The 19,972-nt window shown below is 43.7% G+C and overlaps 2 protein-coding genes across 2 annotated transcripts; one reads left to right on the top strand and one right to left on the bottom strand.

Annotated features, from left to right (window-relative positions):
• Positions 1-1,644: 1,644 nt before the first annotated feature.
• LOC125516657 (putative F-box/FBD/LRR-repeat protein At4g03220) lies at positions 1,645-7,006 on the bottom strand. Its single transcript, XM_048682012.2, has 3 exons — positions 5,727-7,006; positions 5,169-5,351; positions 1,645-2,252 (listed from the first exon to the last, which is right to left on the bottom strand). Exons 1-3 carry the CDS (start codon positions 6,729-6,731, stop codon positions 1,965-1,967), a joined length of 1,476 nt encoding a protein of 491 aa, XP_048537969.1. The 5' UTR covers positions 6,732-7,006; the 3' UTR covers positions 1,645-1,964.
• Positions 7,007-13,729: 6,723 nt separating this feature from the next.
• PUM23 (pumilio 23) lies at positions 13,730-19,355 on the top strand. The gene is made up of 11 exons (XM_048678627.2): positions 13,730-13,908; positions 14,258-14,433; positions 14,543-14,906; positions 14,987-15,292; positions 15,382-15,546; positions 15,686-15,829; positions 16,338-16,457; positions 16,545-16,724; positions 17,348-17,496; positions 18,297-18,479; positions 18,573-19,355. Exons 2-11 carry the CDS (start codon positions 14,258-14,260, stop codon positions 19,132-19,134), a joined length of 2,349 nt encoding a protein of 782 aa, XP_048534584.1. The 5' UTR covers positions 13,730-13,908; the 3' UTR covers positions 19,135-19,355.
• Positions 19,356-19,972: the final 617 nt, after the last annotated feature.

The following is a 19,972-nucleotide window of genomic DNA, read 5'->3' on the forward strand; positions in this document are numbered from 1 at the left end:
TTTTCTAGCACTGCTCATCCACAAACAGATGGACAAATGAAAGTGGTGAACAAGTTTTTGGGTAATCTGATCCATTACATTTGTGAAAAAAGAAATGGACAATGAGATTTGGCTTTATCTCTTGCAGAGTTCTCCTACAATAAGTTCAAACATAGATACACAGGAAGGAGCCCTTTTTCCATTGTTTACACTAAAGTTCCAACACATGTGGTGGACCTGGCGAAGCTACCATCAAGGGGGAACTCAAAATCATCATTGTCCTTTGCTGATAATTACACTCGGTTATTTGAAGAGATTCATGGTGTTTTGGAAGCAAAAAATAAAAATTATAAACAATTTGTTTACTGTAAAAGGAGGCCGAAATCATTTCAAGTTGGTGATAAGGTGATGGTATACCTCCGAAAAGAGAGGCTACCTTTAGGTGTTAAAGAGAAACTGAGGCAGCAAAGGTATGAGCCCTTCTCTATTGTGACGAAGAAATGATAATGCTTACGTGATAGATCTTCCAAGCGACATGGGTATATCCAACACTTTCAATGTTGCGGACTTGACTTTCTACCATCTAGAAGAAGCGCTCTATATATGAAGATTACTCAAGGGCGAGTTCCAAACAACCAAGGGAGAATGATGAGGAACACTAGATGAGAAAAAAATCTTATGTCAGATTTGTTTGGCTACTTCTAGATGCTTCCACTCTAGTGTAGTATTTCTTTTCTTTTCTACACTACCTACTATTTTCTAGAGTCTTCTAGTTGTGAGTAGCTATGAGTAGAATGGTGAAACTTAAATATATTTTTCGGAGTATTCCAGCTATAAATAGAAGTATTTGAAGGCTTCCCAAAGCTCTATAAATAAAGGTCCTCACCTCTACTTTGTACCCAGATTATGTACCCCCACTACCTATAATAGAACTTAGTGTTCTTATCTAAGATCTTGGAGTAGATCTTGTGCTTTAGGAGTTCTGGATTGAACCTTTGCTGCCATATCGGCCTACATTCGCCTCTAGAGTAATATATAGCACAACATGTTGAAGTAGGTCCTTCAACTCTAGTGTTGTACACTTTGTAGCAGCAAGATCGAGTTGCTCCTCCACACCCTTGTGTTGCTTCAGACTACTCCATCATTCAAAATAAATACGTATCTAGTTTGAGACTTTGAGTGGATCAATGTCAAAACTATCATTATGTATGAAGATAATACGGCATGTGTTACACAGATGCAAACAAGATACATCAAGAGTAATATCGCTAAGCATATTTCCCCTAAGTGGTTTTTCCCCATGATTTTCAGAAAAGTGAGGAAATAAACATCTTGCAACTTAAATCATGCGAAAATTTTGCTGATTTATTTACCAAGTCTTTATCAAATTCTACATTCCAGAAATATGTTCATGAAATTGATACGAGACGACTTCGAGACTTGCGGGTGTCTGAAGGAGTTTCTTCTTGAGATATCGTTTTTCATAACATCATGTTACGTTACTTCTCTTTGTGAGTTTATGTTTTGGGTTCTCGTAAATATTTAATGAAGAACTTTTGAAGGAGAATCCTTTGAGATGATAGCGCTATTTGGATGATCGTGAGATGATTCTACATGATCAAGCATAGGTTAGGGATGCTATGATTAACTACAAGTGTAATTAGGGGAAAATCACCCATTGCCCAATGGCTGTGCGGTTGCTCCCTCAACCGACGCCTCTCATCTCTCCCTGGAACCGACGCATCCCCTCTGGATCGTCGTGACTCTCCAGATCATATAAATTGTACTACTTTCCAGTGATCAATCAATAGAAGTTTCCATTCTTACTTCAAACAAAAACAAGCTACTCGAGTTAAACAAAGCTAAATGAGTTCACCCTCACAAAAGTACTCTGCTCCACTTGACAACTACTGCATGCGAACAAAGTTGCTGCCATAAAACCTTCGCCAGGATGGAGCGCTACAAGCTTTTTTGCGTGCATATTTCTAGAATAGCGGCGCTACATGCAAACATGTTTCTGGCCTGGCGAAGCTTAGTAACAACTGGCATAGCCTATTGCGTTTGCTTTCAGCGACGGAGCCATGGAATTTTATCATCATCGTTTTTAGCACCGTTGCCCAGCTGACTAACCGTTTCAAAAGAGCAACTTCATGTTCAGTTCCTGTAAAGCCCCAAATTTCTACCTCTTGGAGGCGGTCCAGCAGGAGTTCTTCGGTTTTCCAGTGTGGTGGCTGATCGCATATGCAGTCTGAGGAGCAGAACGCGGTTTGTGCCTGAAATACGAGGGAAATGTGCCGTTAGTCCATTAACTCAAATTGATTGCACATTGTAGGCCAAAAACTCGGGATGTGGTCAGATCTAGGCTATAAACTCATTTATTTCATCAAATAAGGCCAAAACCGATTCATGAGGGGGGAAACCGGCCATGTGGCTACCACATCAGGGCACCATGGATTAATGTGTAGTGTGTAGTGTGTGTGTGCGCGCACGGGCACGTGCGTGCGTGTGTGTTCACAAACTGGCCCACGGTCACAAACTCACAATGTAGCTAATGGCGTATTGAGGAGAAGAAATAAAAACCGATTGTTCCATGGGATTCGAAAAGTGCAATCAGCTTGCTGGCCACTAGAGCATTAGGTTGTTTGTGTAGTATAAGATATTAAGATGCAGCAGACAGTATCTATTAGATTGAGCAAAGGGTGCAAAGTTATGCCTGACCAAGTTATGGCAGAAACCTACCTTTGCTTTCATGACAAGAATTATCCAATGGCATGTCACCACGGCACAGGTCAGGTCATCTGAATTCACAAGAAACCAGACACCTTTTGGGTGAGGCATACAATGGCCGTCTCCATCACAATAATCTGGCCAATCTGGCATGGAGTGCGCTACTGTACTTGTGTTTAGATAGGCATGCATGCAGCACCCAGCGTCTGCAGCCATATGTTTCAGATGACTGTTGTGCACAGAATGATGCCCCCAAAGGTCCCGAGATATATAAACAATGTACATGAACCTGCTTTACCAAGCTAAAGCATGCGTACGGTTCAAGAATTCCTTTGCATCCTTTGCTCATTGTAATGTATACTGTCCGCTTCATATCAGGGCAACTCTAGCAGATGTGCCGTATCGGTCCGATCGCCACAATAACCGCCCGTGAGGCGGGCCGAAATGGATGGTCTAGCATAGTCGCCATACGCCCTCAGTCTGCATAATTGATGGATGCTGCTCCAAATCGAGCCCGCGAGCCTCCATATTTGGAGGCTTGGGGTGCGGATATGGAGCGGCCTCCAAACCCAACCGCTCGTGTGGGAGGGAAGTTTCAGCCCGGCCTCATCCTCCCGCATGCAACCCAGTAAATACACTGTCATCCGTACGACTGCCGCTTCTGCCCCTGCCTATGGCGCAACCGCTTATCCACAGGGAAGAGCACTCATTAATGGCCGCCGCCGCGTTTCGCACCCGTTTCCCACTGGACACTTATCCGCATGTATATAAACCGGGCCACCCCGCTCGGCAGCACCACTCACCCATCTGCCCCTTTGGCAACACCACTCCTCACCTATCTTCTCCCTTCCCCCTTGTCGACACACTTAACCCGATCGGCATGTCACAGCAGGCACGCCATCCTCGCGGACCTTTCCTCGGCCAGACTGAAGAGGATTGAGCCGAGAGAGAGTTCTGTGAGAGCGCGCGGGACTACTCCGACTAGGGTGAGGAGGACACACCCTGCAAGGCAGAAATGGACACAACGCTCACACCAGTGTTCAAAAATGTGGCCTTCTCCTGCATCAAGGATGCATGGGTGTTTGTCCACCGCGTGGCCGCAGAAATCACGGCAGCCAAGGCATCCCCACCTGCGAGGTCACTTCCAAAGGGAGGAAGAGGCCGTAGTAGAAATCATAGTTGAAATGGTGGTCTAAATCCTAGTTGTAATCTCATTGAACTTTGTTGAAATCCAGTACGAAAAACTTCCATTGTTGAGATGGGGAAGGGAGAGGTCTTGCCAATGACAAGGCAAACGGATCCCACACTGGGAAAAAAATTGGAGTCACGGTTTATGGCGATTCCGAGTTGGCGCTTTGCCTCGGTAACCTCCATAATACTACCGAGCACGCTCCCTGCGTGTTATGAAGGCTGCCAATATGGCAAATCCGCTAGAGTTGCCCTTAGCACACAAATCACTTAATTTTCTAGTGGTTAGCAAGCCGCTTGCTCCTACCCTCACAGTGTGGGTTCGAGTCCCACACAACATGCAGTTATTTATTTATTTATTTATTTATTTCCTCAATACGCCATTAGCTACATTATATTGTGACGACCAGTTTGCATAAAACACCCTCTACACATTAACCCAAGCGCGAGAGGTTCAAGGTATGCTGACATGGCAGTCACGTGTCCGGGTTTTTTCCTCTGGAATCGGCTTTGGCCTTATTTGATCGAACAAACGAGTTTATGGTCTAACTTTGATCACTTCCTGAGTTCCTGGCCTAAAGCATGGAACCAGTTTGAGTCAATGGACTAATGATGCATTTCACTCCTGAAATCAGAGGGGTTTCAGCTTAATAAAGACGAAGTTATAAAGTTTATATTTGGTTGCTATAACCTTGGTGACATCTTACAGATCAGTCATCATGTCTTTCCTTCTAATACAAACATTAAGCATTAGGTTGCATGTCCATGAATATACATCGAAGCCACTTACTGCAGAAATGTGATTCTTCAATGCAAATAAAAAGTCTTAGAGAGACCATATTATTATTGGTTACTTAAACCGTCAGCGCATTAACACATACCCCCCCACCACCACACACACACACCAAAATAAATAAAAGGAAGATCTTAAATATGCTGAAGAACAGAAGCAGTACCAAACAAATCAAACAAACCGGCAATCATCTAAAGTGAAACCTATTACACAGTTACCGACCAGTAGTATCGCCAATTTCTTAACCAAAGTAGTATTGCCAATTTCTGAAACACTAAGGGAGAATGGTTGTAGCCACAGATAAACTTTACAGTGTATCATTACTGAACTAAAATCAAGAGCAGAGAAACTATCACCTCAAGCGGTCAAGCCTATTCATGCTTAGTAAGAAATGCAAATATGTATTGACATATTGCTTTATGTGACTTTCTGGTAACTGAAGCATGAAGTATCAGACAAAAAAAATTAAGGATTGCATTACCTCCAGTTGGCTAGGTTTCACAGGAAATTTAAGACAGAGTGCTTTTAAACGAGGGCACATCCTAAGAACATGGAATACGCTGGCTCCAAATGAATGTACATATGCAGTTACATCCAGGTTCAATATTGTAACGTCGGGAAGACTTGTCATATCTTCCATCAAGTATTCAGTATTACCAATGACCTGTAAGTTCAAAGGGAGTCACAAAAAGGGCTTGTATATAATATTTTATCAGAACAAATACAAACATCGATTTTTTTACAGTGTGAACAAACACAGGATACAAATAATGAGGGTTTTTTTCTCCACTCTTCAGAGGTTCATGTCCCCTTGACAGTGTAATATGCTTCAGCAGTAGCGTTAGTGAGCATATTTAATATGAACTACTGGTAGAGAATGGAGTTAACCAAGCAATGTTGAAGGAAGACTTTTGTATGGTTTTTTCTTGGCAGACATATGAAATGACAAATTCCCCAAGTTGAACTCTGTACGGATGCTTGCCTTGTTATCTATCAACATTCAACAATGAAGTCATAACACAAATAAGGATGAACTCACCGGCGGATAGATAATATAGAGATTGAGGACACTGAGACGCTCAAAGTGCTGCGGAATGCTCATGCAACAGCGATTTTGTAGAGCAAAGGAAATCGGTCCATAGACAAAGAAATTTCCAGTGACAAGACATTGAAGATGTGCCATCTCCCCAAGCTGGAGAGAGCTCGGAACAAAATCACACGTCCACAAGAGCAACTCCAGGCGAGGGGCTGAGATGTTGGCAACTGGCTGACTTGGATTCAGCCCATCGGTAAAGCAACCCATGATGATTAACATTTGGAGTGACGGTGCCCCGACAATGAGCTGCTGCATGTCAGGTAGTTTCAATAGCTTCAGTTCTAGGAGGGACTTGGAATGAATTGTGAAGTTGCCCAGACCACGAGCATTCTGGACACTGAGAATCTGCAAGGATGGGCACCGCGGGGAGGAGAGAGCGTTGCCGAGACTGCACTGGCCATATAGGTGGATGCCAACCAGCTCGAGAACTTTGAGCCGGGCGAATACGCCGGAAGGCGGCAGGGCGAGGCGAAGGAACGAGAACTCGAGTATGACCGTGGTGGCTCGCTGGAAGCAAGGAAGCAGAATCTCCCCTCTTTGCTCGGGCTCCAGCTCGGCGACCTCCTCGTTGTCGTGCCACACCACCCTGAGGAGCATGGATCCGGTGAGGCGGCGTGCGACGATGGGGAGCCAGACCGCCAGGTACTCGACGGAGGCGTGTCGGGTGGCGACCCGGAGACCGCGGAGGTCCGGCACTTGGTGTGCGGCGAGGGCGGAGACTATGCGGTGGTGCTCGATGCCGTCGGCGAAGGTGAGCTGCGGGAGGAGGGCCCAGAGGCCGCGCCACCGTCGGGTGAGGATGCTGGTCCGGGCGGCGGCGGCGGCGTCGCGGAGCTGGAGGAGGATGTGGACGAGCACGTCGTCTGGAAGCGCGCTGATGAGGTCCTCGCCGCCTGCTCCGGTGTCGGCGTAGGAATCCCGGCGCCCGACGCTCTGAGCCATCCCCATGGAGTTGCAGGTGGCCGGGGGTGGGGAATGGGACGGAGAAGCCGGATGCCGGCGGAAGTGAAATGGTCGGCGGAGTCGCCACTCGCTGCTGCTGCGAGCTCGATTTGGGGACTAGGGTTATTTGGATTGGAATTGTTTGTTTTTATTTTCATTTTTTGAGAACCAGGGCCCAGACTCGTGAGATATATAGGCCTCTTTGCAAATTTTCATGGATTGAAGGATGATAATCCTCAGAAGTTTATCTTCATCCCAGAATCTGGCCTTTTGTTAAAGGGAATGTGGCCAACCGAGCAAGCTCTATTTGTTGTTCAAAAGGAAAGATCAGTCTACATATTTGATGATTCGAATCCAGAATCTGGCCTTTCGTCAAACGAAGTGTGGCCAACTGAGCAAGCTCTATTTGTTGTTCAAAAGAAAAGATTGGTCTACATATACTAATAGTCCCACCTCGCTTCCTTACCATAATCCCTCCTGATTTGGCCAAACTGGCCCTGGTCCTTCTGTTTTGAAAACAAAAAAAAGGTTAAAAGGGAAGCATCGATTTGATGATTCGAACCCAGAATCTGGCCTTTCGTCAAAGAGAGTGTGGCTGACTGAGCAAGCTCTATTTGTTGTTCAAAAGGAAAGATCGGTCTACATACTTGATGATTCGAACCCAGAATCTGGCCTTTCGTCAAACGGAGTGTGGCCAACTGAGCAAGCTCTATTTGTTGTTCAAAAGGAAAGATTGGTCTACATATACTAATAGTCACACCTCGCTTCCTTACCATAATCCCTCCTGATTTGGCCGAACTGGCCCTGGTCCTTCTGTTTTGAAAACAAAAAAAAGGTCAAAAGGGAAGCAACGATTTGATGATTCGAACTCAGAATCTGGCCTTTCGTCAAAGGGAGTGTGGCTGACTGAGCAAGCTCTATTTGTTGTTCAAAAGGAAAGATCGGTCTACATACTTGATGATTCGAACCCAGAATCTGGCCTTTCGTCAAACGGAGTGTGGCCAACTGAGCAAGCTCTATTTGTTGTTCAAAAGGAAAGATTGGTCTACATATACTAATAGTCACACCTTGCTTCCTTACCATAATCCCTCCTGATTTGGCCGAACTGGCCCTGGTCCTTCTGTTTTGAAAACAAAAAAAAGGTCAAAAGGGAAGCAACGATTTGATGATTCGAACTCAGAATCTGGCCTTTCGTCAAAGGGAGTGTGGCTAACTGAGCAAGCTCTATTTGTTGTTCAAAAGGAAAGATCGGTCTACATACTTGATGATTCGAACCCAGAATCTGGCCTTTCGTCAAACGGAGTGTGGCCAACTGAGCAAGCTCTATTTGTTGTTCAAAAGGAAAGATTGGTCTACATATACTAATAGTCCCACCTTGCTTCCTTACCATAATCCCTCCTGATTTGGCCGAACTGGCCCTGGTCCTTCTGTTTTGAAAACAAAAAAAAGGTCAAAAGGGAAGCAACGATTTGATGATTCGAACCCAGAATCTATCCTTTCGTCAAAGGGAGTGTGGCTAACTGAGCAAGCTCTATTTGTTGTTCAAAAGGAAAGATCGGTCTACATACTTGATGATTCGAACCCAAAATCTGGCCTTTCGTCAAACGAAGTGTGGCCAACTGAGCAAGCTCTATTTGTTGTTTAAAAGGAAAGATTGGTCTACATATACTAATAGTCCCACCTCGCTTCCTTACCATAATCCCTCCTGATTTGGCCGAATTGGCCCTGGTCCTTCTGTTTTGAAAACAAAAAAAAGGTCAAAAGGAAAGCAACGATTTGATAATTCGAACTCAGAATCTGGCCTTTCGTCAAAGGGAGTGTGGCTAATTGAGCAAGCTCTATTTGTTGTTCAAAAGGAAAGATCGGTCTACATACTTGATGATTCGAACTCAGAATCTGGCCTTTCGTCAAACAGAGTGTGGCCAACTGAGCAAGCTCTATTTGTTGTTCAAAAGAAAAGATTGGTCTACATATACTAATAGTCCCACCTCGCTTCCTTATCATAATCCCTCCTGATTTATATATGTTTTCTAGGTTCATAGTATGTCTCAAGGAGGTGTCTCGGGAATCAAAAGGATTTCAATCTAGAGAGAGATAACCAGGGGAAAGGATCTCCTGGAGGAAGAGAGACCAAATATAGTGGCTAATTATGACGAGGGAAAGGAAAGAAAGGCTGCCCCACAATTATTGAGGGGGGGGATTAACATGGGAAAAGGAAGGGCTTGGCAAGAGGAATTACGTGGATGGAGAATTTTTAGAGATGCGACTAACAATTATTCCTTAGATTAGAAGGAAGCATGCACACGTTGGCCATGGACACCATCAGGATCCTCCTGGCCACCCGGCCCCGCGGCGGACGATGAGGACTGTTGCCGGCGCCAAACTTTCCAATCATAATTGATTTTTTTATGTTAGGTTTAATTCCCCTGAAAAAGCAAATTGAATGTGAGCTGTGATAGGAGTGAGTAATGGAATCTGCATTGTTGATGAGTTTGAGTTTGGTGCTTGATAAATTGAGAATTTTGGAGAATGCTCACCTTGCTCTCACTGTCTGAGTGTTTTGGATGACGGCAGAAGGAGAAATTCACATTTCTTGGGGAGTGAGTACATCAAGAGTATTATTTTGGTTATTTCATCTTGCAATTTAAATATAGCAGTTTTGAAGGCTTGATTGAAACATTTTATAACATTGATCAAGAATATTAGGTGTATATCTTGCCAAAAAAATGCATTCATTAATGAAATTTATTAGAGACATACACTTTGATTTATAATTCTTTTTGCTTCTTTTCTCAATTGACCTTGGCCTCATAAATGAACAGTTCGGTGCTGACCCTGGCCTTCTCCGTGCGCTGGAACATGGTGTCGTCGGTGTCCCTAATGTTGCAAAAAAATGTATTCATTAATGATATTTATTAGACATACACTTTGATTTAGAGTATCAAAAGGTCTTTTCACAATTGGCCCTTGCCTCATAATTGAACAATTCCGTGCCAAACCCCGGCCTTCTCCTTGCGCTGGAACGCGGTGTCATCGGTATCCCTTATGTAGACAACCATGGCTTCCGATATGTCTCGTGTGGACGGCGAATTTCCTATATTTGTTTCTCTCTTAAATTAATTATTGTTTTATTGAGAAATCCAATAACAATTTCTCAATGTACAAAAACATATATAGACATGCAAGAAAATCATCATGTACTATTCTTTCATATTACAACTAATGGCAAATGGTCAACGAGAGCTCGAAGGACGATAAGCAGCGACGTGGATAGCATGTCATGTTGAAATAAAAGACGTGTGGTGGGGGTGAGTCTTGACTCAGGCTTATTTTGTTAGAAGCGTGTATTTTTTTTCTTCCGTTGCAACGCACGGGCATACTTACTAGTAGATTATAAATGTGTCTTCGACATGCAACAAGATATTAAAATTCAGTCTCACATAAGCTGCTGCAACACGAGCATTACAACAGACCAAAAAATTTATCTTCTAAACCACACAAAACCAACTGCCAGAGCCAACACTTATTAGGGTTTGACATAAGAACGATTTGGTCTTCGCACAAGAGGGGGAGGAGAGTATAAGCCTCCCATCCAGCTACCTCTACCAACATTATTCTTCATAGATAAAAAGAAAGGAAACCTCAAAGATAAAGAGAAGAGAAAGACTGAGAAGAGCTTGCCATTTAAGTAAAAGAAAGAATGATTGTTTTCTTAGAAAAGTCTCTTCAGCCTCAAATTGTTGCATGGTAGCTGCCAGCCTGCCACCAAGCGCACCACGAGATAGACATAGGCAACAACTCATAATTTAAAAGTCCCTAATGGCCATGACCACTGTAAATAAGCAGTGAAGCTTGATGCGACAGCGTGAGGTAACGCGACTTAATAACATGAACCAGCAACAGGTCAATAGAAAAAACAAAACAAACAGTTTAGAAAAGGAAAGAGAAGATTGTGCATCAAGTGCATCAACGTGCCACGTATGTACAATTTAGTCCAACAAATCTAATCAACCCAACGAGCTATAGGCCCTTTTTGGATTCCTAGGTTAGAGTTAGTTTTAGTTAGTTGGGGCTCAAATAACCCAAAGGTATCCAAACATGGTGGGTTAGTTTGGGTTAGTTGGATCTAACTCATCCCAAAAAACTAGTCCACACTAGAGGAGCTTATTTGGGTTAGTTCTTCTGGATCCACTAAAAAATAGTAAAAAAAAGTTACCTCTCCCCTCTAAATAGGGTCCAAAATAGTCAAATGATTAAGAAAGAATATTTATTGTCAATCTAACCCTATCATTCAAACATCTCTTTGGTTAGAGTTAGTTTAGGATTAGTTTAAGGTTAAAATATAACTCTAACCTCTAACTTAGTTAGAGTATTCAAACAGGGCCATAGTCTGTCACCGTGGCTGGTGAATGGACTAGGAGGTGACCTCACAAGGAAAATTTATAGTAAGCAAGTATGATAGGGTTTTTTAGACACCCACCAACCCCTTCCCTAGTGCGAATCCCCCCTCCCTTTCTTCTCGCCACTGACATGCGGGATCCGAATGTCAGGGACATCTTCTACCTCAAGCATCAGCGTCGTAGCTCACAACCCATGTTGAATTTTTTTGGAGAGTTGTGCGGTGTGATGCGTGTCACCTTGTGGCTCACTTGGCACAACGTCACTCTGCACATTACAAATCCTGAACCAAAAAACCATACCAACCCAAATTTTTATGTTGTTTGGCCTACGACGTGGCATGGAATCTGAAAACCCTTTGCACATTGTTTTCTCTATAAAAACAAAATATTTCGGTAAAACCGAAAATACCGATTTAGAGGAAGGCCTAGCCGAGACCGCTACACCATTTCTGCACTTTTATGTTTTCACCAGCCCACCACACCACTTATACACCAATCAATAGCCCATCACAGCAACATCACACACCCACTGCCCACACGCACGCATACGCGGCTCCTATTTGGCGTGTAGGTTACTGTTGTATAGCGACATAGCGTGTACAACCCTCCCTTTTTTGAGAAAAGTGTGTACCCTCCCATGCGCGCTAACACATTCAGGACCTGACGCCTACCCTCCCATGTGCCATGTCCTTTGTATGGGTCGGACCATTCCAGGTTTTTTCTCGGTTTTGGGAAGAACTATTTTTCCTTTTTTCCTGGGTTCTCTTTATCTATTTTGTTTTCCCTTTTTCTTTTTAATCTTTTTGTTTTTGTTTACTCTTTCATTTTTATTTCTCATTTTCATTCCATTTTTCTTTTCTCTTTTTCTTACATTTCCCTTTCCTTTTTCTTTTTTGAACATCTTTCAAATCCCGGAACATCTTTTAAATCATGAACATTTTTTTGTATTCATGATGATTTTCCTGAAATCGTGAACAATTTTTGAAGCGATTAGCACTTTTCAAATTGGTGAACATTTTATTTGAAATCCATGAGCATTTTTTTGAAATCATGAATATCATTTGAATTCATAAATATTTTTTAAAATTGTGAATTTATTTGGAACTCAAAAACATATTTTTTGAATCGATGAACATTTTTTTGAAGTTTGGCAACAATTTTTAAGATTCACAAACTGTTTTTTTATGAACATTTTTAGAAATCATGATGTTTTCTGAATCACAAACTTCTTTTGAAATTTGGGATGTTATTTTAAAATTTACGACTATTTTTTGAATTCACAAACATTTTTTTCAAAATCATGATTAATTTTTTATCTCCCCAACATTATTTTCAAAATCACCAACAAAGTTTCGATTCAGAAAACCTTTTTCAAAATCTTAAACATTTTTTGAATTAATGAATATTTTATGATTTCTTGAACATTTTTATAAAAGCAACTTCTTTTTGAAATTTGGAACTTTTTTAAAATGCTGAATTATATATATAAACAAAATAAAAAATTAGGGGAGTCCCGCCCTTCACATGGGCTGGCCTGAAAAAGCGTGGTGGTGGGAATTGCACGTTTCCTTCCTATTCGGCACGTAGCGCTGAATAGGAGCTCCCACACGCACAGACGCGGATCCCTAGCGACCAAATTCTTAAAAAAAAACTAGTGACAAAACCGGCAGCGTAGCCGAGCACCACGGATGGAGGTGCACTAACCACCTATGCAGCCTCGTTGAGTCTTTCATTCGACGATCGATTGATGAGTACGCGGGAATAGTTTTATTTTTCTCGCCCACATCCCCTAGGCATAACCGAAATGGTACACCTTTTGACTTTTCCTTGTTATATGTTTCTCTCCCATGGATGGCGGCGACGCTGCATCAAGGGCGAGAGAGAAAGAGAGGCCGCATCAAGGTGAGTTCGACTGTTTCACTCTCGTGCCATCTTTCCTCATGGCTTCTCTCTCTCTCTCTCCATGTATCTATCGCAAGGGCGCTCGAGTCACGGGGGGGGGGGGGGGGGGGGGGGGGTGTTGAGGAGTTGAGGGAGGGCACGTGCACGTGCGCCAGGGCGGGGGTGGTTGGGGGCAGAGAGAGCTCGTGTCGCGGGTGTGGCAAGTGTAGGCAGCGTTGTGGAAGTGGAACTATGGATTAGTAGAGTAGGAGAGGAGCAGGTCCGGGTGCATTATAGTGACATCTTCTCCTCTTGTTTTTCTGCCCCAGGGCCCGGGCCCGGGGCATGGGAAAATTTTCTTCACCGTTAGTCCATTTACCAATAAGGGTTTGTTCGATTGAGGTGGATTTGAAGACGATTGAGGGGGAATTAATCCCCTACGAGCCAAAATCCCTCCAAATCCCCTACAATCGACCTGGGGGGATGGGATTAACCGAAAAAAAACCTAATACAAAATTGGGCCCGCGGTGCATCTTAGCACAACCCACGCACACAAGCCCAAAGCCTCGTTCCCCCTAAAAAAAAAACAAGCCCAAAGCCTTGCACGCTCGCTCCATCTCCGGAATCTTCCCCAAAATCCCGACCTAGAGAGCTCCTACTCTCGGCCTCCGCCGCCTCCCTGCCGGTTCGCCCTGCTCGCCTGCTCGCCGCCGCCCCCCCCCCCCCCCCCCCCCCCCCCCCCCGCCGCCGCCATCCTGCCTACTGTGCGGCCCTGCCCGCCCGCTGCTCCGCGCGAGGCTGACCGCGGCCCGTCGCCGTTCCGCTCCGGACCCCGGCCGCCGGGCTCCCCGACTCCCCGGACGCCGTACTACAGCGCTGCTTAAGCGCCGGGCGCTCTATAGGTAAGTGCTCCGTAAATTGTGAAGCGTACATCATCACGCGGTGCTCGTCAAGCTAACCCATGTATACAGTACAAACACACGACCATGTATGATTAGTTGTATGTATCCGACCTTGGACCACCAGCTAGCATTCTGAATCATCTCTAGCTCGATACATGGGCTTTGACAGAGGATGTGCATGCTGATTTGATTTGTCCACTAGATATCAGTCTGTTTTGGGCAGAGGGCGTGCCTGTTTTACATTTGTCCGATAGATATCAGTATGTTTTGGGGGCGCAGAGGGCGTGCTCGTTGCAATTGTCCTTGTTCGACTGTTCAAGTTATATCGTTTCTAAATGTTGCATCGTAGATGGAGAAATCGAAACATGGGAAGAGGAACCACCGTGAGGACGGGAACACGGGCAGAGGGCGTGGAAAGGGCCGATCTTCCGGTGCTAGTTCGATGAAGACGAATCCTGGGGGCATGAAGAATGAGAACGCATTACAGCCCCCCAATGCTTCAACTTCAGCGATGAATGTTATTAGGTATGACTCTAGGTTCTCTCTGAATTTACATCTGTATTGCATTTTTTTAATGTGATGGCCAAGTTATATGTGTGAGGATGTGAAATGCTAAGTGACCTTTTTCTCCTAGGAAAAAGGTCGATCCTGAAACTGCTAAATACTTCCTCGAGATATCGAATCTCTTTGATAACAAGGAGATAGACTTGGAGGACCGTTCGACGATCTGCGCTAATGCTTTGGAAGAAACTAAAGGGAAAGAGCTCGAACTTGTCACTGATGGTGTAATAAGCCACACCTTGCAGATTCTTGTACAAGGTTGTGACTTGGAGCAGTTATGCATGTTCCTTCGCAGCTGTATTCAGTCTTTTCATGTTATTGCCATGGACAAATTTGGATCTCATGTGGCTGAAGCAGCTCTCAAGGCTCTGGCAACACATCTTGAAGACGACTCCTCCAGGGTCATTGTGGAAGAGATACTGAATAGGATTTGCAAGGTATCTCTTTTTTTCAGTGCTGTTGTGTGTCTTGTTTGCATTGGTATGCAATGGAACTCATATTTGAATTGGTGCTGCAGAATATTGCTGCAGATGCTACTAATGTGATGTGCAGCTGCTATGGATCCCATGTTCTAAGGACACTTCTCTGTCTCTGTAAGGGCGTCCCGTTAGATTCATTGCAAAATTTCCACACGACAAAGAGATCTGCCGTTCTGGCCGAACGATTGAGCGGTGGTTCAAGTAGACCAGGCGACCAGAATCTAACAAGCTTTGAGCATGGTTTCCCAGATATGTTCAAAACTTTTGTCAGGCAAATGCTACAAAATGCAAAAAATGACATTTCAACATTACTAACTGAGAAGAACAGTAGCCTTGTTTTACAGGTTAGTGTCTCTTGTTTACCACTAGCTGTAATGCATAGATCTGTTTCTTTTATTTTGCTTCATAACCATCTTAACATATCCTTATGCAGACTGTGTTGAAATTATCAGCTGGTGATGATGATGAATTGAATCATATAATATCGATTCTTCTTGGTTACGATGAGGATGACAATGCTCAGAAGAAAGATTACGATGAACAAAAGAATAAGATAGTTGCTTTACTTGAAGATACTGCTTACAGTCATCTCTTGGAGGTAGTATTTTTAGTTCTCTTGTTTCTTAATTGCATTCAACTCATAAGATTCAGCTCCCATGGGGATCTTCTCGTCCTTGCCCTTCCCATTTGCACTTCGGTATGTGTAAGAATATTCACTGTATGCACATGCTTTGCAGGTCATTATAGATGTTGCTCCTGAGGAACTACGCAGCAATATGCTTATAGGCACTCTCAAGGGTGCACTATTTGCAATCTCGTCTCACCACTGTGGTAACTATGTGGTACAAGCTTTAATATCATCAGCCAAAACTGCAGATCAGGTATACTGTAGTTTACATTTCAGAAGTTTCTTCGGAATTTTGTTAGTTGTGTACTGTATAAGCTAATTGAATGTTCTTTTGAGCAAACCAGTGCTCTAAAACCACCTGAGTACTTGTAACAGCTTCCCTCACCTAGTATGCAAAAATGATGTGTCTGCTACTGCTGCCCATCTACTCTAACCACCTTTTGGATTCCATATGAATGCAAGGTTGATTACTGTGTAATCACTACAAATTTAGGCAGCCGAGCGAGTAGCGATTATCGACCTTTAGAACCTTGGGAGCATCTGTTTGCTGAAATAAACAACCATTACACAGTTTGTAGCCCATTTCATACTTTCCAAACCTATTACTTTCATTCTTCATATGTGAAATTGTGTTACAGCTTATACTAAATCTGTGTCAAATTTCTGCTTGTGAACCTGTCAAACAGATCTTTTCTTTGGTTAGCACTTGATGCATATGCATTACAATGTTTTATCAATAGAGTTCTGTTTTTTCTTGGCAGATGAAGCAAATATGGGAGGAACTTGGTCCTAATATCAAGGAGTTGCTTGAGCGAGGTAAATCAGGAGTGGTGGCTTCCATTTTAGCTGCATGCCAGCGACTTGAAACAAATCGCCTAGAGGTACTTTTTTCAACTTTAAATCTCTGCATTGCTATTTGAGAATATCTGTAGCTTAAATATATGCGATTCGCTTACTTTGGACTGCAGATCTCTGAAGCTCTTTCTGCAGCAATAACTTCAGATTCCGAGTCTTCTGGTAGCATTGTTGCACGTATACTTTTTCTTGAGAATTTCCTCCGGGAGAAATCTTATTGGAAATGGCCGCTTGGCGTAAAGATGAGTGTTCTTGGTTGCCTGATGCTGCAATCAATTTTTCAATACCCACATGTATGTAATACTCACAAGTCTATTAAATATGTTGCCATGTTGTTAAATTCTCTTTGCATGACTTTACCATTCCAGGTTTACAATATATATCCAGTTCAACAGTCTTATGCATAGTATCTATCAACGCTCTGCTATATTGCAAACTGTTTTGTGGTCCACAACAAGCTCATTCTGTCAATTATGTCGTGGTAGTTTTTTTTGTCATATTGTGCCGCTTGATTTTCACCGTGCATCTGTGTTGACTTTTCCTTTTACATCATTACACTAAGTTATACTCCCTCCGTTCCTAAATATAAGTCTTTTAAGAGATTCCACTATAGACTACATACGGAGTAAAATGAGTGAACTTATACTCTAAAAGGCATCTATATACAATCCGAATGTAGTCTCTATAGTAGAATCTCTAAAAAGACTTGTATTTAGGAACGGAGGGAGTATATATTTGATTTTCTTGAACAATAATGTGGCAACAGCTAATACATTACTAGTTATTATTGAGCAATAAAATGGCAATGCCAACAGCCGACTGTTATCCCTTAACATATTTACTTAAGTCGCTTATTTTCTGGACAAAACGATGGGGTATTGATGACTAAAACCTTATCCCTTTCATTTGCGCGCAGCAATATATTCGGCAGTACGTTACAAGTTTGCTGGCTTTAGACAATGATCAGATCCTGCAGATTGCCAAGGACCCTGGAGGCAGCCGTGTTCTTGAGGCATTTTTATGTTCGAGTGCAACAACAAAGCGAAAATTTAAAGTTTTCGCAAAGTAAGCCTTTCCTGAATAGCTCAACTCTTTGGAGATCTTTTCCCTCATTCCGGAAAATTCTATGTTCTGACAGACTCAATCAACACATATGCTTTCCCCCCTCAAGTATTATAATGCAAAGGATGTGCTTTATGCTGTTGTAAATAAATGCCGATAGGTACATTGTAGTTTTGTGTACTGAAGCCATGTGAATTGTTGGTGCTACCATATTTTCTTTATCATAAGTAGTAATCATCAAATAACAGCAATGGAAGAACTCCATTGTTTGTGTATGGCATTGGCATGGAGCCGCCCGTTAGGCAATTGCTACATTGCCGATAAAATGTTGTTCAAAACTCGGAAGTTTCCAAATATTATTGAACAATGGGAAACATTGGCAAGCCACACTAGAAGAGGGGGTTTGGCTCAACATGTTACGATCGGGTAATGTATAGCAAAAGAATAAATGGTCTAAAATAGAAAATAGATTCTCAGTGTGGTGCCAATCCACCCTCCCTGAATATATGCCATTGTATTGTCATGCTATAATCATGTACACACATCGTAATTTCTTCCACCATCTGTTGGCTCTCTACTTGGTAGTTGTATGATGCATTTTGATTTCATGATATTCCAGTATTGTGCAACATAACATTAGCTTGCAATGCCAATTCTTTTGTATTTGGAAGTACCCCTGCTGTTTTAGCTACATTGAATTTTCTCAATACCTCAATTGTCATTTTACTTCTTCCGAAAGGCTATTTTGGCATAGTGCTGTATGGCGAAGACTGTCTGGCTTATATATACGTGTGATTTGACAGATTGCAAGGTCATTACGGGGAGATTGCTATGTATCCTTCTGGCTCATTCTTGGTAGAAAAATGCTTTACAGCGAGTAATTTTTCCCACAAAGAGGCCATCGTGTCAGAGCTGCTGGCTATGCAAAATGAACTATCTCGGACAAGACATGCCATCCACTTGTTAAAGAAACTGGATGTTGATAGGTTAATCATTTTTCTATTTCCCTCGTACTTTTGTGTACGGACCTAGTATTTAGCATGTTAATAGACTTTCTCTTCCTATTTATTTCGTTATAGATACTCAAGACGACCCGACCAGTGGAGAGCTGCGCTAACTTCGAAAGAAACAACCCAGAGGGAATTTCAAGCCGAATTTGGCCTGAACAACAGTAAACCTATTGGCCAGAGTATTGAGGAGCTGCTTTCCCCTCAAAGCCCTGCAAAGAAGCGTAAACAGAAAGAGAAGACCGACAAAACTACTACTGCGGATGCCAGCCACACCAAGTCAGAATCATTTCAGAAAAACACCAAGGGACAGAAATCCGCCAAGGCAATGTCTGAGGGAGAATCGAGCAGCAAGAAACCCGTGAGCATGCCGTTCTTGAATGACAGTGGCAAGAGGAAATCGCCAGGTTTCCTATCGGACAAACCGATTCCCAAGAAACAAAAACACGAGAGACCCACAGATGGCAGGCGGTTTGTCGGGGATGGCAGCAGCGTTAGCACACCGTTTGTCAGGCATAATGTGAAGCAGAAACAGTCCATCGCTGAGCTTGCTGCTCTGGCTGGTAAGGATAAACTGACCGCAGGGGAGGTCCGGAAGCTGCTCAAGCCCGAAATTTCAGCCAAGGGCGACTAACTCAAATCTTATTTGTCAGCACTTGTAGAAAAAGAGGACCCGATTCTCGCAAACCATGTGGACCAAGGCGGCGATTTTGTCGGTAGAGTAGGTTTTTACTCATCTGTTGCCTTGAGCTGTAAGATGCACGAATGGATCTATGTACTTGAAACAGTCACTTAAGGTTATTAGTTTTGGTTCAGGAGCGACTTTCTGAAAATCCAGTGGTAAATCTTTTGTTATGTTTGTTGGGTATTGCTTGCTGATGATTTTGTGGGAACAACTCTCGTAATGAATCAATCTGTGGGGACAACTTGTGTCAATTCTATGACGGATGAAGTGATGCGGGAACAACAGAGGAGGCCAAACTCCCCGTGCCGCGGCAGCAACAGAGGAAGTACCTCGGCGTCTGGCAGCAGGGGACGTGGGTGGCGGAGATCACCGACCGTGACACCCACAAGCGGCATTTGCTCAGCTTCTTTCACACGACCGAGCTTGCTGCCCTCGAGTACGACCGGTGGCAGGTTCGGCTGCACGGCGCCGCTGCCCGCCTCAACTTCCTGTGGGGTGAGACGTCGTCCAGCTCGAACCGAGGTAGCCGGGGGTGGTGTCTGCGGCAATGGCTAGGGTGGACCGGGAGGCGAGGGAGCGCATCGCGGCGAAGGTCGTCGATGAGGAGTATCTTCCGCCTTCAGTACCTTGAGCTGGTGGAGGCGGTCCGATGGCAGGTTCGGCTGCACGGCGCCACTGCCTGCCTCAACTTCGCGTGGGGTGAGATACTGTCCAGCTCGAACCGATGCAGCCGGGGGTGGTGTCTGCGGCGATGGCTAGGGTGGACTGGGAGGCGAGGGAGCGCATC

This window comes from Triticum urartu, chromosome 6A (genome assembly GCF_056163025.1).
Source record: "Triticum urartu cultivar PI428250 chromosome 6A, HENAU_Tu73, whole genome shotgun sequence".
In the NCBI taxonomy this organism is placed as follows: Eukaryota; Viridiplantae; Streptophyta; class Magnoliopsida; order Poales; family Poaceae; genus Triticum; species Triticum urartu.